General features: G+C 55.3%; 1 protein-coding gene across 3 annotated transcripts in view; it reads right to left on the bottom strand.

The window, feature by feature from the left end:
• The window catches only part of LOC147102997 (ras-associating and dilute domain-containing protein-like), a 148,010-nt gene extending 145,324 nt beyond the window's left edge, over positions 1–2,686 (bottom strand). The window contains exon 1 of one of the 3 annotated variants that reach the window (XM_085964020.1): positions 2,342–2,686. In XM_085964020.1, the coding sequence (XP_085820146.1) occupies positions 2,342–2,448 (107 nt within the window). In that variant the 5' untranslated portion in view covers positions 2,449–2,686. The remainder of the gene's footprint in view (positions 1–2,341) is intronic. The other 2 variants (XM_085964019.1, XM_085964018.1) reach the window with 2 other exon arrangements.
• Positions 2,687–15,436: the final 12,750 nt, after the last annotated feature.

The raw sequence follows: 15,436 nt of genomic DNA, 5'->3' as shown, positions 1-15,436 counted from the left end.
AGGATATTTCATTTCCCTGCTCATTGTAGTCGTTTGTTTTGTCTCAGGTAGATAACTTTTTTTCTCTTTTTTGTGTCGTGTTCCACCTTATCCCACTTTTAGGTCCAAAATTGAGAGTTTTTCAGGGGTTCATCTTTGATATAGCTGCTCTTAAAAGTTTCTCTCTCTCTCTCTCACAGGTTCCTGGTTCGGGTTGTTTATCGTTTCTCTCTGGTTTCTATTCCTTTTTTTTTTCTTCGGGTTTGTTGTTCTTTTTCTAGGTTAACTAAATTTAGGTAGATCTAGGTATAGCTTTTTTCCTCCGGACCCGGAGTTTTCCTCTCTCTCCTCGCGTCGGTCTCAGGCTGTTTCTGCTCTGGTCCCAGCCCCTCGGCTCGGCTGTGCAGTCCCGGCCCGGCCCGGTGTTTGTCCGAGTTTCTCCGACCCCGGAGTTTCTCGGGTTTCAGGCCCCGGGCTTGCTCTCTCTCCGGGCTTCTGCCCTGGTCCCAGCCCCTCGGCTCGGCTGTGCAGTCCCGGCCCGGCCGAGTCTCTCCGACCCCGGAGTTTCTCGGGTTTCAGGCCCCGGGCTTGCTCGCTGTCCAGGCCCGACCCGATCCGGCACCCCTACCTCTCCACTCGCCTCCCTGACTGGCTCGGGCCGCTCCTCCCGGTCTGGGTCGACCCCTGCTGCCGCTCGCTCTCCCTCTCTCCGGTGCCTCGCTCGGCCCGGTTCCTCGGGCCTTTCTCCGGCTTCAGGCCCCGTGCTCCGGTTGACAGAGTCACACACCGTTCTCTCTGGTTCTCGCGACCTCGCTCTCTCTCTCTCTGTCCCCGGGCCTCACTGTGTCTCTGGGCCGGTCTCTCGGTCTCGGTCTCGGTGAGCCGGGCTGTGTCCCGGGTGTCTCCGGGCTCTCGGTGTCCTGGTGCCGGGTCGCTCGGTCTCTCTCTCTCTCTCACTCCCAATCTCTCTCTCTGTACTCTGTATCTAACCTGCGCTGTACCTGCCCTGGGAGTGTTTGATGGGACAGTGTAGAGGGAGCTTTACTCTGTATCTAACCCGCTCTGTACCTGCCCTCTCACTCTGTATTGTCTGTTTAGGGCCAAGTAGCAATTGAGTTTGCTTTGGGTTTTTGTTGTTTCTGCCCAATATGTCAGATATTTTTCCTTTTGCTTAGCGACGATTGTGTTGGGTCGAATTCTTTGTGTTACCCTGTCACTGTCCCACTCTCTCTCTCTCTCTCTGTGACTGTCCCACTCTCTCTCTCTCTCTCTCTGTGACTGTCCCACTCTCTCTCTCTCTGTGACTGTCCCACTCTCTCTGTGACTGTCCCACTCTCTCTCTCTCTGTGACTGTCCCACTCTCTCTCTCTCTCTCTCTGTGACTGTCCCACTCTCTCTCTCTCTCTCTCTCTGACTGTCCCACTCTCTCTCTCTCTCTCTCTGACTGTCCCACTCTCTCTCTCTCTCTCTGACTGTCCCACTCTCTCTCTCTCTCTCTCTCTCTGACTGTCCCACTCTCTCTCTCTCTCTCTGACTGTCCCACTCTCTCTCTCTCTCTCTCTCTCTGACTGTCCCACTCTCTCTCTCTCTCTCTGACTGTCCCACTCTCTCTCTCTCTGACTGTCCCACTCTCTCTCTGTGACTGTCCCACTCGCTCTCTCTCTCTCTCTCTCTCTCTCTGAGACTGTCCCACTCTCTCTCTCTCTCTCTGACTGTCCCACTCTCTCTCTCTCTGACTGTCCCACTCTCTCTCACTGTCCCACTCTCTCTCTCACTGTTACTGTCCCACTCTCACTCTCTCACTGTTACTGTCCCACTCTCTCTCTCGCTGTCCCACTCTCTCTCTCTCACTGTTACTGTCCCACTCTCTCTCTCTCTCTCTCTCAATTTCAATTCAATTCAAATGCTTTATTGGCATGAAAGTTTACAGGGAACCATATTGCCAAAGCTTACATAACAAAAAGTACAGTTTTCCAACATTCTGTAGGTGTCAAACAATTTTGACCTTCGTTGGGTACATACAATATTAGTTTAAACAATATTAATTTAAAGTCGTTGAACATCGTTGGGTACATTCAGTATTAATTTTAAACAGTCCTTAGGTTGTGACATGTTGTTACATATTTGGCACCAAAGTATGGCCTGTCTCCTTCTCCCAGGACTAATCTTAATTTTGACAGGTCATCCAATTCTTTGAAACCTGGGGTTGTTTGGCTGAGCTTGTCTCTCTCTCTCTCTGACTGTCCCACTCTCTCTCTGTGATTGTCCCACTCTCTCTCTCTCTCTCTCTCTCTCTGACTGTCCCACTCTCTCTCTCCCTGCTCCTTACCACAGTCACTGGGTGCTCGGAGATTGTACTTACTGCAGGGATCCGTTGCTGTGCTTCCTGCCCAGCCGGGCCAGTCTCCTCTTGGGTGAGCTGATCAATAAGCCCACGGGGAAGTTGCTGCCCCGCTCTCCCGACAACATGGTCCCGCTCGCTGCTCAGCGCCGGCCCGCCGGCCGCTCGGCTCGCATCGCCCGGCCTGCGCCCAGTGCCCGGGGGTCAGTGGGTCCGGACAGCGGCCCGCTCTCCTCCTCCCCTTCTCCTTCTCCTTCTCTCCCTCTCTCTCTCTCCAGCCCCCTGTCTCTCTCACTTTCTCACTTTCCCGTTAGTTTGTGTCCGAGAGCCGGGCTGGAGCACAGCGACACCGTGTGGCGGCTTCCCGGGACTGTGAGTGAGAGAAAGACAGAGACAGAGATTAATCCCAGGACAGGCTCACAGGTTAATCCCGGGACAGGCTCACAGGTTAATCCCGGGACAGGCTCGCAGATTAATCCCGGGACAGGCTCGCAGATTAATCCCAGGACAGGCTCGCAGATTAATCCCAGGACAGGCTCGCAGATTAATCCCAGGACAGGCTCGCAGATTAATCTCAGGACAGGCTCACAGATTAAACCCAGGACAGGCTCACAGATTAATCCCAGGACAGGCTCACAGATTAATCCCAGGACAGGCTCACAGATTAAACCCAGGACAGGCTCGCAGATTAAACCCAGGACAGGCTCGCAGATTAATCTCAGGACAGGCTCACAGATTAATCCCAGGACAGGCTCGCAGGTCAATCCCAGGACAGGCTCACAGATTAATCTCAGGACAGGCTCACAGATTAAACCCGGGACAGGCTCACAGATTAATCCCAGGACAGGCTCACATGTCAATCCCAGGACAGGCTCACAGATTAATCCCAGGACAGGCTCACAGATTAATCCCAGGACAGGGTCACAGATTAATCCCAGGACAGAATCACAGATTAATCCCAGGACAGGGTCACAGATTAATCCCAGGACAGAATCACAGATTAAACCCAGGACAGGCTCACAGATTAATCCCAGGACAGGCTCACAGATTAATCCCAGGACAGGCTCGCAGATTAATCCCAGGACAGGCTCGCAGATTAATCCCAGGACAGGCTCGCAGATTAATCCCAGGACAGGCTCACAGATTAATCTCAGGACAGGCTCACAGATTAAACCCAGGACAGGCTCACAGATTAATCCCAGGACAGGCTCACAGATTAATCCCAGGACAGGCTCACAGATTAAACCCAGGACAGGCTCGCAGATTAAACCCAGGACAGGCTCGCAGATTAATCTCAGGACAGGCTCACAGATTAATCCCAGGACAGGCTCGCAGGTCAATCCCAGGACAGGCTCACAGATTAATCTCAGGACAGGCTCACAGATTAAACCCGGGACAGGCTCACAGATTAATCCCAGGACAGGCTCACATGTCAATCCCAGGACAGGCTCACAGATTAATCCCAGGACAGGCTCACAGATTAATCCCAGGACAGGGTCACAGATTAATCCCAGGACAGAATCACAGATTAATCCCAGGACAGGGTCACAGATTAATCCCAGGACAGAATCACAGATTAAACCCAGGACAGGCTCACAGATTAATCCCAGGACAGGCTCACAGATTAATCCCAGGACAGGTTCACAGATTAAACCCGGGACAGGCTCACAGATTAACCCCAGGACAGGCTCACAGATTAATCCCAGGACAGGCTCACAGATTAATCCCAGGACAGGCTCACAGATTAATCCCAGGACAGGCTCACAGATTAATCCCAGGACAGGCTCACAGATTAATCCCAGGACAGGCTCACAGATTAAACCCAGGACAGGCTCACAGATTAATCCCAGGACAGGCTCACAGATTAATCCCAGGACAGGCTCACAGATTAAACCCAGGACAGACTCACAGATTAATCCCAGGACAGGCTCACAGATTAATCCCAGGACAGGCTCACAGATTAATCCCAGGACAGGCTCACAGATTAATCCCAGGAGAGGCTCACAGATTAATCCCAGGACAGAATCACAGATTAAACCCGGGATAGAATCACAGATTAAATCCGGGACAGAATCACAGATTAAACCCGGGATAGAATCACAGATTAAACCCGGGATAGAATCACAGATTAAACCCGGGACAGAATCACAGATTAAACCCGGGACAGAATCACAGATTAAACCCGGGACAGAATCACAGATTAAATCCGGGACAGAATCACAGATTAAACCCGGGATAGAATCACAGATTAAACCCAGGACAGAATCACAGATTAAATCCGGTACAGAATCACAGATTAAACCCGGGATAGAATCACAGATTAAACCCGGGAGAGAATCACAGATTAAACCCAGGACAGAATCACAGATTAAATCCGGTACAGAATCACAGATTAAACCCGGGATAGAATCACAGATTAAACCCGGGAGAGAATCACAGATTAAACCCGGGACAGCGTCACAGATTAAACCCGGGACAGAATCACAGATTAAACCCAGGACAGAATCACAGATTAAATCCGGGACAGAATCACAGATTAAACCCGGGATAGAATCACAGATTAAACCCGGGATAGAATCACAGATTAAATCCGGGACAGAATCACAGATTAAACCCGGGATAGAATCACAGATTAAACCCGGGATAGAATCACAGATTAAACCCGGGACAGAATCACAGATTAAACCCGGGACAGAATCACAGATTAAATCCGGGACAGAATCACAGATTAAACCTGGGATAGAATCACAGATTAAACCCAGGACAGAATCACAGATTAAATCCGGGACAGAATCACAGATTAAACCCGGGATAGAATCACAGATTAAACCCGGGATAGAATCACAGATTAAACCCAGGACAGAATCACAGATTAAATCCGGGACAGAATCACAGATTAAACCCGGGATAGAATCACAGATTAAACCCGGGATAGAATCACAGATTAAACCCGGGACAGCGTCACAGATTAAACCCGGGATACAATCACAGATTAAACCCGGGACAGCATCACAGATTAAACCCGGGATAGAATTGTTTTTTATTCGATCCTGGGATGTGGGTGTCTCTGCCAGGGCCAGCCTTTTTTGCGTTTCCCTAACTGCCCTTGAGAAGGTTGTGGTGAGAATCCCAAAGATTCACGATCCCCTGAGTGAAGAAATTTCTCCTCATCTCGGTCCTAAATGGCCGACCCCTTATTCTGAGACTGTGATCCCTAGCCAGGGGAAGCATCCTCCCAGCATCTACCCTGTCAAGCCCTTATATTATTTGTTCTATATTTCAATGAGACCACCTCTCATTCTTCTAAACTCCAGAGACTATAAACTGAGTCTACTCAATCTCTCCTCATAGGACAATCCCGCCATCCCAGAAACCAGTTGGTGAACCTTCGTTGCACTCCCTCTAAGGTAAGTATATCCTTCCTTAGGTTAGAAGACCAAACTGTACACAGTTCTCCAGGTGTGGTCTCGTCAAGGCCCTACATAATAATCATGAGCTCATCCTAAACTCTGCTGCCCGTATCCTAACTCGCACCAAGTCCCGTTCACCCATCACCCTCTGTGCTCGCTGAACTATATTGGCTCCCAGTCCAGCAACACCTCAATTTTAAAATTCTCATCCTTGTTTTCCAATCCCTTCATGACCTCGCCCCTCCCCATCTCTGTAACCTGCTCCAGCCCTACAACCCTCCGAGATCTTTGCGATCCTCCAATTCTGGCCTCTTGACCATCCCCGATTTTAATCTCTCCACCATTGGCGGCCGTGCCTTCAGCTGCCGAGACCCTAAGCTCTGGAATTCCCTCCCTAAACCTCTCCGCCTCTCTCTCCTCCTTTAAAACGCTCCTTAAAACCAAACTCTGTCACTAAGCTCGAAGGGCCAAATGGCCTACTCCCGCTCCTAATTCTTATGTTCTTAAAAGCGCTATATAAATGCAAGTTGTTGTTATTGTTGTTGTCTCTATTATCTCTTTTTCTCTCTCTCTTTCTCTCTATTTCTCTCTCTCCGTCTCTCTCTCGCACTCTCTCCATCTCTCTTTCTATCTGTCTCTCTCTCTCTCGTTCTCAGTCTCTCTTTCTTGATCTCTCTCTATCTTTTTCTCTCTCTCTCTATCTCTCTCTCACTATCTCTCTCGATCTCCCTCTCTCTATTGCTATCTCTACCTCTCTCTATTTGTCTCTCTCTCTCGTTCTCTCTTTCTCATTCTCTATCTCTCCCTCTCTCTATCACTCTATCTGTCTCTCTCTATCCATATCTCTCTCTCTCTCTCCCTCTCTCTATCTCTCTCTATCTCTCTCTCTATCTGTTTCTTTCTCTCTCTATCTCTCTATCCACATCTCTCTCTCTCTATCTGTCTCTCTCTCTTTCTCTCTATCTAACTCTCTCTCTATCGGTCTCTCTCTCTATCTGTCTCTCTATCTGTATGTAATACCCACTGGAAATGTTATGTACGCTAAGTATGGTTATCAATCTTTAACTTAGACACTGTATTATCATTGTTATAAATCCCTGGGTTAAAGTTGCCCATGTGAAGGTACGGCAAGAACTTTTAAGGACACAATGTGACTAAGAGCAGACTTTCCATAATTCTGCACCAGTATCAACTGTTGCAGACAGTGAGGCTGCGCAGTCTCCAGGCAGAAACCCCAGGAGGAAGGGGTGGAGTCGGGGTTTTCGAGCGGGAAACAGGAGCGACTGGAAGAAAAGAGGGCAGGAGCTCTGAAAAGAGGGCTCAGGAGGCAAATGGCTGCCGCATCCCGTCCCGGGCTTCCAAACTCGGCCGCCGCCCTTCGTATTAGTAGCTCTGCATCTAGAACTCAAAGTGGGATTCAGTGATCGTGAAGAGAATTCAACGAAGGGGTTCGGAGTCGTAAGTCTTGCAGACATTATACATACCATGAGCTCCAACTTAAGCGCGCCAACGAAAGAGTGCACTCGAATTTGGACACAGGGACAGATTCTCCTTTGAATCCAGATTCATTCCAATGTATGCAAATGTCTAATTTAGGTCATTGACCCGTAATCTTCTTATACTGTCTGACGTTAAAACTATAAAGTAAGATAATTAGAATTAAGCCATTGTAGTAGTGATCTCCTTACTGGACTATAGAATACTGTCTACAACAGAGACCACATCTCACATATATCTAGAGAACCGTGAAGGGGTTACATGTACCTCTCTCTCTGTCTCTCTCTCTCTATCTGTCTCTCTCTCTCTCTATCTGTATCTCTCTCTCTCTCTATCTGTCTCTCTCTCTCTCTATCTGTATCTCTCTCTCTCTCTATCTGTCTCTCTCTCTCTCTATCTGTATCTCTCTCTCTCTCTATCTCTCTCTCTCTCTCTCTATCTGTATCTCTCTCTCTCTCTATTTGTATCTCTCTCTGTCTATTGCTCTCTCTCTATCTGAACCCTTCACCGGGGAATTGCCTTGGACACTGCCTCTAACCAGAGGTTGGTCCCTGACTCTGCCCTTCAGCCACAGCCTGTCTCTGACCTAGATGCCACCCGAGATCCTGGTGATATGGAGTTACAGCCCCCACACTTCAGAAGCGATCCATTCATTCCCGGCCACACAAAGCCAGAATCCTACACTGACTGAGTTGATCATTGGGGGAGCGGGGGGAGAAATAAGGGGTCAAGAGACATTGAGCAGTTTTGTGCCGGTTCCCCCACCACTCCTCTGAGGATGCCCACTCTCAACAGCGATGGACTGGCTGCACTCCTGTGTACCACCATCGTGCCCATTCCTCATCTGGGATCTCAGATAGGAAGAGAAGGCGTGAACTTCAACCTTCGAACTAGGGGAGCATCACACCTGAGCTTCACACAGTCCTTAGCCAATAGTCTCAGTCTGCATTAACCCAGGGGTCACTGGACAGTGATCAGGAGCAGGAACCCTGGCTGATTTCCCCTCTCTCTAACCCAGGGGTCACTGGACAGTGATCAGGAGCAGGAACCCTGGCTGATTTCCCCTCTCTCTAACCCAGGGGTCACTGGGCAGTGATCAGGAGCAGGAACCCTGGCTGATTTCCCCTCTCTCTAACCCAGGGGTCACTGGACAGTGATCAGGAGCAGGAACCCCGGCTGATTTCCCCTCTCTCTAACCCAGGGTCACTGGGCAGTGATCAGGATCAGGAACCCTGGCTGATTTCTCCTCTCTCTAACCCAGGGTCACTGGGCAGTGATCAGGAGCAGGAACCCTGGCTGATTTCCCCCTCTCTGTAACCCAGGGTCACTGGGCAGTGATCAGGAGCAGGAACCCTGGCTGATTTCCCCTCTCTCTAACCCAGGGTCACTGGACAGTGATCAGGAGCAGGAACCCTGGCTGATGTCCCACTCTCTCTAATCCAGGGGTCACTGGACAGTGATCAGCAGCAGGAACCCTGGCTGATTTACCCTCTCTCTAACCCAGGGTCACTGGGCAGTGATCAGGAGCAGGAACCCTGGCTGATTTCCCCTCTCTCTAACCCAGGGTCACTGGACAGTGATCAGGAGCAGGAACCCTGGCTGATTTCCCCTCTCTCTAACCCAGGGGTCACTGGACAGTGATCAGGAGCAGGAGCCCTGGCTGATTTCCCCTCTCTCTAACCCAGGGTCACTGGACAGTGATCAGGAGCAGGAACCCTGGCTGATTTCCCCTCTCTCTAACCCAGGGGTCACTGGACAGTGATCAGGAGCAGGAACCCTGGCTGATGTCCCCCTCTCTCTAACCCAGGGGTCACTGGACAGTGATCAGGAGCAGGAACCCTGGCTAATTTCCCCTCTCTCTAACCCAGGGGTCACTGGACAGTGATCAGGAGCAGGAACCCTGGCTGATTTCCCCTCTCTCTAACCCAGGGTAACTGGGCAGTGATCAGGAGCAGGAACCCTGGCTGATTTCCCCTCTCTCTAGCCCAGGGGTCACTGGACAGTGATCAGGAGCAGGAACCCTGGCTGATTTCCCCTCTCTCTAACCCAGGGGTCACTGGACAGTGATCAGGAGCAGGAACCCTGGCTGATTTCCCCTCTCTCTAACCCAGGGTCATTGGACAGTGATCAGGAGCAGGAGCCCTGGCTGATTTCCCCTCTCTCTAACCCAGGGGTCACTGGACAGTGATCAGGAGCAGGCACCCTGGCTGATTTCCCCTCTCTCTAACCCAGGTTCACTGGACAGTGATCAGGAGCAGGAACCCTGGCTGATTTTCCCCTCTCTCTAACCCAGGGGTCACTGGACAGTGATCAGGAGCAGGAACCCTGGATGATTTCCCCTCTCTCTAACCCAGGAGTCACTGGACAGTGATCAGGAGCAGGAACCCTGGTTGATTTCCCCTCTCTCTAACCCAGGAGTCACTGGACAGTGATCAGGAGCAGGAACCCAGGCTGATTTCCCCTCTCTCTAACCCAGGGTCACTGGGCAGTGATCAGGAGCAGGAACCCTGGCTGATTTCCCCTCTCTCTAACCCAGGGGTCACTGGACAGTGATCAAGAGCAGGTACCCTGGCTGATTTCCCCTCTCTCTAACCCAGGGGTCACTGGGTAGTGATCAGGAGCAGGAACCCTGGCTGCTTTCCCCTCTCTCTAACCCAGGGGTCACTGGACAGTGATCAGGAGCAGGAACCCTGGTTGATTTCCCCTCTCTCTAACCCAGGGTCACTGGGCAGTGATCAGGAGCAGGAACCCTGGCTGATTTCCCCTCTCTCTAACCCAGGGGTCACTGGACAGTGATCAGGAGCAGGAACCCTGGCTGATTTCCCCTCTCTCTAACCCAGGGTCACTGGGCAGTGATCAGGAGCAGGAACCCTGGCTGATTTCCCCTCTCTCTAACCCAGGGGTCACTGGACAGTGATCAAGAGCAGGTACCCTGGCTGATTTCCCCTCTCTCTAACCCAGGGGTCACTGGGTAGTGATCAGGAGCAGGAACCCTGGATGATTTCCCCTCTCTCTAACCCAGGGGTCACTGGACAGTGATCAGGAGCAGGAACCCTGGCTGATTTCCCCTCTCTCTAACCCAGGGTCACTGGGCAGTGATCAGGAGCAGGAACCCTGGCTGATTTCCCCTCTCTCTAACCCAGGGGTCACTGGACAGTGATCAAGAGCAGGTACCCTGGCTGATTTCCCCTCTCTCTAACCCAGGGGTCACTGGGTAGTGATCAGGAGCAGGAACCCTGGATGATTTCCCCTCTCTCTAACCCAGGGGTCACTGGACAGTGATCAGGAGCAGGAACCCTGGATGATTTCCCCTCTCTCTAACCCAGGGGTCACTGGACAGTGATCAGGAGCAGGAACCCTGGATGATTTCCCCTCTCTCTAACCCAGGGGTCACTGGACAGTGATCAGGAGCAGGAACCCTGGCTGATTTCCCCTCTCTCTAACCCAGGGTCACTGGGCAGTGATCAGGAGCAGGAACCCTGGCTGATTTCCCCTCTCCCGGGTTTGGGGTTTAACGGCGGGCCTTGGCCTCACCCCGCGACTCTGCGAGTTCAGGGAGCTGCAGCCGGAACCATCCGGCCCTCCCGTCCAACACCGAGCGCAGCCGAGCGCGGCAATGACTCGCCCTGTCGCTTAGCTATCAGTCGCCGCCTGTATTGCGCGGCCCGGCACCGCTGTTTGCGACCTGAATGGCGCGATGCTGTTGCCGTGCCTTCGGCTCGCCACGCTGCTCAGCCGCACAAGAGCTGACTCTCCGGCTCCAGCCTCAGTCACTTACACTCGGCGCCCTCTGCTGTCGAGGGAGACTCGGCGCCGCCTGCCACTCCACTCCTTCAGTAGCGAGATGGAGAGCGTTCGCTTCCAGTACAGTCGCAACTCGCCACCAGCCATCTGTTTCCAGACCTTCTGATTTCCAGCAGGATCTCTCTCGCCTTTGAGTCAGAACGTCCTGGGTTCATGTCCCACTCCAGAGACATGAGCACATAATCCGGGCCGGCACTCCACTGCAGTACTGAGGGAGCGCCGCACTGTCAGAGGGGCCGTACTGAGGGAGCGCCGCACTGTCAGAGGGGCCGTACTGAGGGAGCGCCGCACTGTCAGAGGGGCCGTACTGAGGGAGCGCCGCACTGTCAGAGGGGCCGTACTGAGGGAGCGCTGCGCTGTCGGAGGGGCAGTACTGAGGGAGCGCTGCACTGTCAGAGGGGCCGTACTGAGGGAGCGCCGCACTGTCAGAGGGGCCGTACTGAGGGAGCTCTGCACTGTCAGAGGGGCCGTACTGAGGGAGCGCCGCACTGTCAGAGGGGCAGTACTGAGGGAGCGCCGCACTGTCGGAGGGGCCGTACTGAGGGAGCGCCGCACTGTCGGAGGGGCCGTACTGAGGGAGCGCCGCACTGTCAGAGGGGCCGTACTGAGGGAGCGCCGCACTGTCAGAGGGGCAGTACTGAGGGAGCGCCGCACTGTCGGAGGGGCCATACTGAGGGAGCGCCGCACTGTCGGAGGGGCTGTACTGAGCGAGTGCTACACTGTCGGAGGGGCAGTACTGAGGGAGCCCCGCACTGTCGGAGGGGCTGTACTGAGAGAGCTCTGCACTGTCAGAGGGGCAGAACTGAGGGAGCGCCGCACTGTCGGAGGGTCACTACTGAGGGAGCGCCGCACTGTCAGAGGGGCAGTACTGAGCGAGTGCTACACTGTCGGAGGGGCAGTACTGAGGGAGCCCCGCACTGTTGGAGGGGCTGTACTGAGGGAGCCCTGCACTATCGGAGGGTCAGTACTGAGGGAGTGCCGCACTCTCAGAGGGGCAGTACTGAGGGAACTCTGCACTATGGGAGGGGCAGGACTGAGGGAGCCCTGCACTGTCGTAGGGTCAGTACTGAGGGAGCTCTGCACTGTCGGAGGGGCAGTACTGAGGGAGCGCCGCACTGTCGGAGGAGCAGTACTGAGGGAGCACTGCACTGTCGGAGGGTCAGTACTGAGGGAACGCTGCACTGTCGGAGGGGCAGTACTGAGGGAGTGCCGCGCTGTCAGAGGGGCAGTACTGACGGAACGCTGCACTGTCGGAGGGGCAGTACTGAGGGAGTGCCGCACTGTCGGAGGGGCAGTACTGAGGGAACGCTGCACTGTCGGAGGGGCAGTACTGAGGGACTGCCGCACTGTCGGAGGGGCAGTACTGAGGGAGCTCTGCACTATCTGAGGGTCAGTACTGAGGGAGTGCTGCTCTGTCAGAGGGGCAGTACTGAGGGAACGCTGCACTGTCGGAGGGGCAGTACTGAGGGAGTGCCGCACTGTCGGAGGGGCAGTACTGAGGGAGCTCTGCACTGTCGGAGGGTCAGTACTGAGAGAGCTCTGCACTGTCAGAGGGGCAGTACTGAGGGAGCGCCGCACTGTCGGAGGGGCAGTACTGAGGGAGCGCCGCACTGTCGGAGGGGCAGTACTGAGGGAGCGCTGCACTGTCGGAGGGGTAGTACTGAGGGAGTGCCGCACTGTCGGAGGGGCAGTACTGAGGGAACGCTGCACTGTCGGAGGGGCAGTACTGAGGGAGTGCCGCACTGTCGGAGGGGCAGTACTGAGGGAGCTCTGCACTGTCGGAGGGGCAGTACTGAGGGAGCGCCGCACTGTCGGAGGGGCAGTACAGAGGGAGCCCTGCAATATCGGAGGGACAGTACTGAGGGAGTGCCGACCTGTCAGAGTGGCAGTACTGAGGGAACTCTGCGCTGTCGGAGCGGCAGTACTGAGGGAGCCCTGCACTGTTGAAGGGTCAGGACTGAGAGAGCTCTGCACTGTCAGAGGGGCAGTACTGAGGGAGCGCCGCACGGTCGGAGGGTCAGTACTGAGGGAGCGCCGCACTGTCGGAGGGGCAGTACTGAGGGAGCGCTGCACTGTCGGAGGGGCAGTACTGAGGGAGCGCCGCACTGTCGGAGGGGCAGTACTGAGGGAGCGCCACACTGTCGGAGGGGCAGTACTGAGGGAGCGCTGCACTGTCGGAGGGGCAGTACTGAGGGAGTGCTGCACTGTCGGAGGGGCAGTACTGAGGGAGCACCGCACTGTCGGAGGGGCAGTACTGAGGGAGCTCTGCACTATCTGAGGGTCAGTACTGAGGGAGTGCTGCTCTGTCAGAGGGGCAGTACTGAGGGAACGCTGCACTGTCGGAGGGGCAGTACTGAGGGAGTGCTGCACTGTCGGAGGGGCAGTACTGAGGGAGCTCTGCACTGTCGGAGGGTCAGTACTGAGAGACCTCTGCACTGTCAGAGGGGCAGTACTGAGGGAGCGCCGCACTGTCGGAGGGGCAGTACTGAGGGAGCGCCGCACTGTCGGAGGGGCAGTACTGAGGGAGCGCTGCACTGTTGGAGGGGCAGTACTGAGGGAGCACTGAACTGTCGAAGGGTCAGTACTGAGAGAGCTCTGCACTGTCAGAGGGGCAGTACTGAGGGAGCGCCGCACTGTCGGAGGGGCAGTACTGAGGGAGTGCTGCACTGTTGGAGGGGCTGTACTGAGGGAGCGCCGCACTGTCGGAGGGGCAGTACTGAGGGAGCGCCGCACTGTCGGAGGGGCAGTACTGTGGGAGCGCTGCACTGTCGGAGGGGCAGTATTGAGGGAGCGCTGCACTGTCGGAGAGGCAGTACTGAGGGAGCACCGCACTGTCGGAGGGGCAGTACTGAGGGAGCCCTGCACTGTCGGAGGGGCAGTACTTAGGGAGCTCTGCACTGTCGGAGGGGCAGTACTGAGGGAGCCCTGCACTGTCGGAGGGGCAGTACTGAGGGAGCGCCGCACTGTCAGACGGGCAGTACTGAGGGAGCGCTGCATTGTCGGAGGGGCAGTACTGAGGGAGCGCCGCACTGTCGGAGGGGCAGTACTTAGGGAGCTCTGCACTGTCGGAGGGGCAGTACTGAGGGAGCGCTGCACTGTGGGAGGGGCAGTACTGGGGGAGCGCAGCACTGTCGGAGGGGCAGTACTGAGGGAGTGCCGCACTGTCAGAGGGGCAGTACTGAGGGAACGCTGCACTGCCGGAGGGGCAGTACTGAGAGAGTGCCGCACTGTCGGAGGGGCAGTACTGAGGGAGCTCTGCACTGTCAGAGGGGCCGTACTGTGGGAGTGCCGCACTGTCGGAGGGGCAGTACTGAGGGAGCCCTGCACTGTCGGAGGGTCAGTACTCAGGGAGCTCTGCACTGTCGGAGGGGCAGTACTGAGGGAGCTCTGCACTGTCGGAGGGGCAGTACTGAGGGAGCGCCGCACTGTCGGAGGGGCAGTACTGAGGGAGTGCTACACTGTCAGAGGGGCAGTACTGAGGGAGCGCCGCACTGTCAGAGGGGCCGTACTGAGGGAGCGCCGCACTGTCGGAGGGGCAGTACTGAGGGAGCGCCGCAGTGTCGGAGGGGCAGTACTGAGGGAGCGCTGCACTGTTGGAGGGGCAGTACTGAGGGAGCACTGCACTGTCGGAGGGGCAGTACTGAGGGAGCGCCGCACTGTCGGAGGGTCAGTACTGAGGGAACGCTGCACTGTCGGAGGGGCAGTACTGAGGGAGTGCCGCACTGTCAGAGGGGCAGTACTGAGGGAACGCTGCACTGTCGGAGGGGCAGGACTGAGGGAGTGCCGCACTGTTGGAGGGGCAGTACTGAGGGAACACTGCACTGTCGGAGGGGCAGTACTGAGGGAGTGCCACACTGTCGGCGGGGCAGTACTGAGGGAGCTCTGCACTGACGGAGGGGCAGTACTGAGGGAGCGCTGCACTGTGGGGGGGAAGTACTGAGGGAGCGCAGCACTGTCGGAGGGGCAGTACTGAGGGAGTGCCGCACTGTCAGAGGGGCAGTACTGAGGGAACGCTGCACTGTCGGAGGGGCAGTACTGAGAGAGTGCCGCACTGTCGGAGGGGCAGTACTGAGGGAGCTCTGCACTGTCAGAGGGGCCGTACTGAGGGAGCGCCGCACTGTCGGACGGGCAGTACTGAGGGAGCGCCGCACTGTCGGAGGGGCAGTACTGAGGGAGCCCTGCACTATCGGAGGGTCAGTACTGAGGGAATGCCGCACTCTCAGAGGGGCAGTACTGAGGGAGACCTGCACTATCGGAGGGTCAGTACTGAGGGAGTGCCGCACTCTCAGAGGGGCAGTACTGAGGGAACTCTGCACTGTCGGAGGGGCAGTACTGAGGGAGCCCTGCCCTGTCGGAGGGTCAGTACTGAGGGAGCTCTGCACTGTCGGAGGGGCAGTACTGAGGG

This window comes from Somniosus microcephalus, chromosome 21, assembly GCF_052327205.1.
Source record: "Somniosus microcephalus isolate GS21.2 chromosome 21, FLI_Smic_1.0, whole genome shotgun sequence".
Lineage (NCBI taxonomy): Eukaryota > Metazoa > Chordata > Chondrichthyes > Squaliformes > Somniosidae > Somniosus > Somniosus microcephalus.
This window is presented reverse-complemented; position numbering and strand designations above follow the sequence as displayed.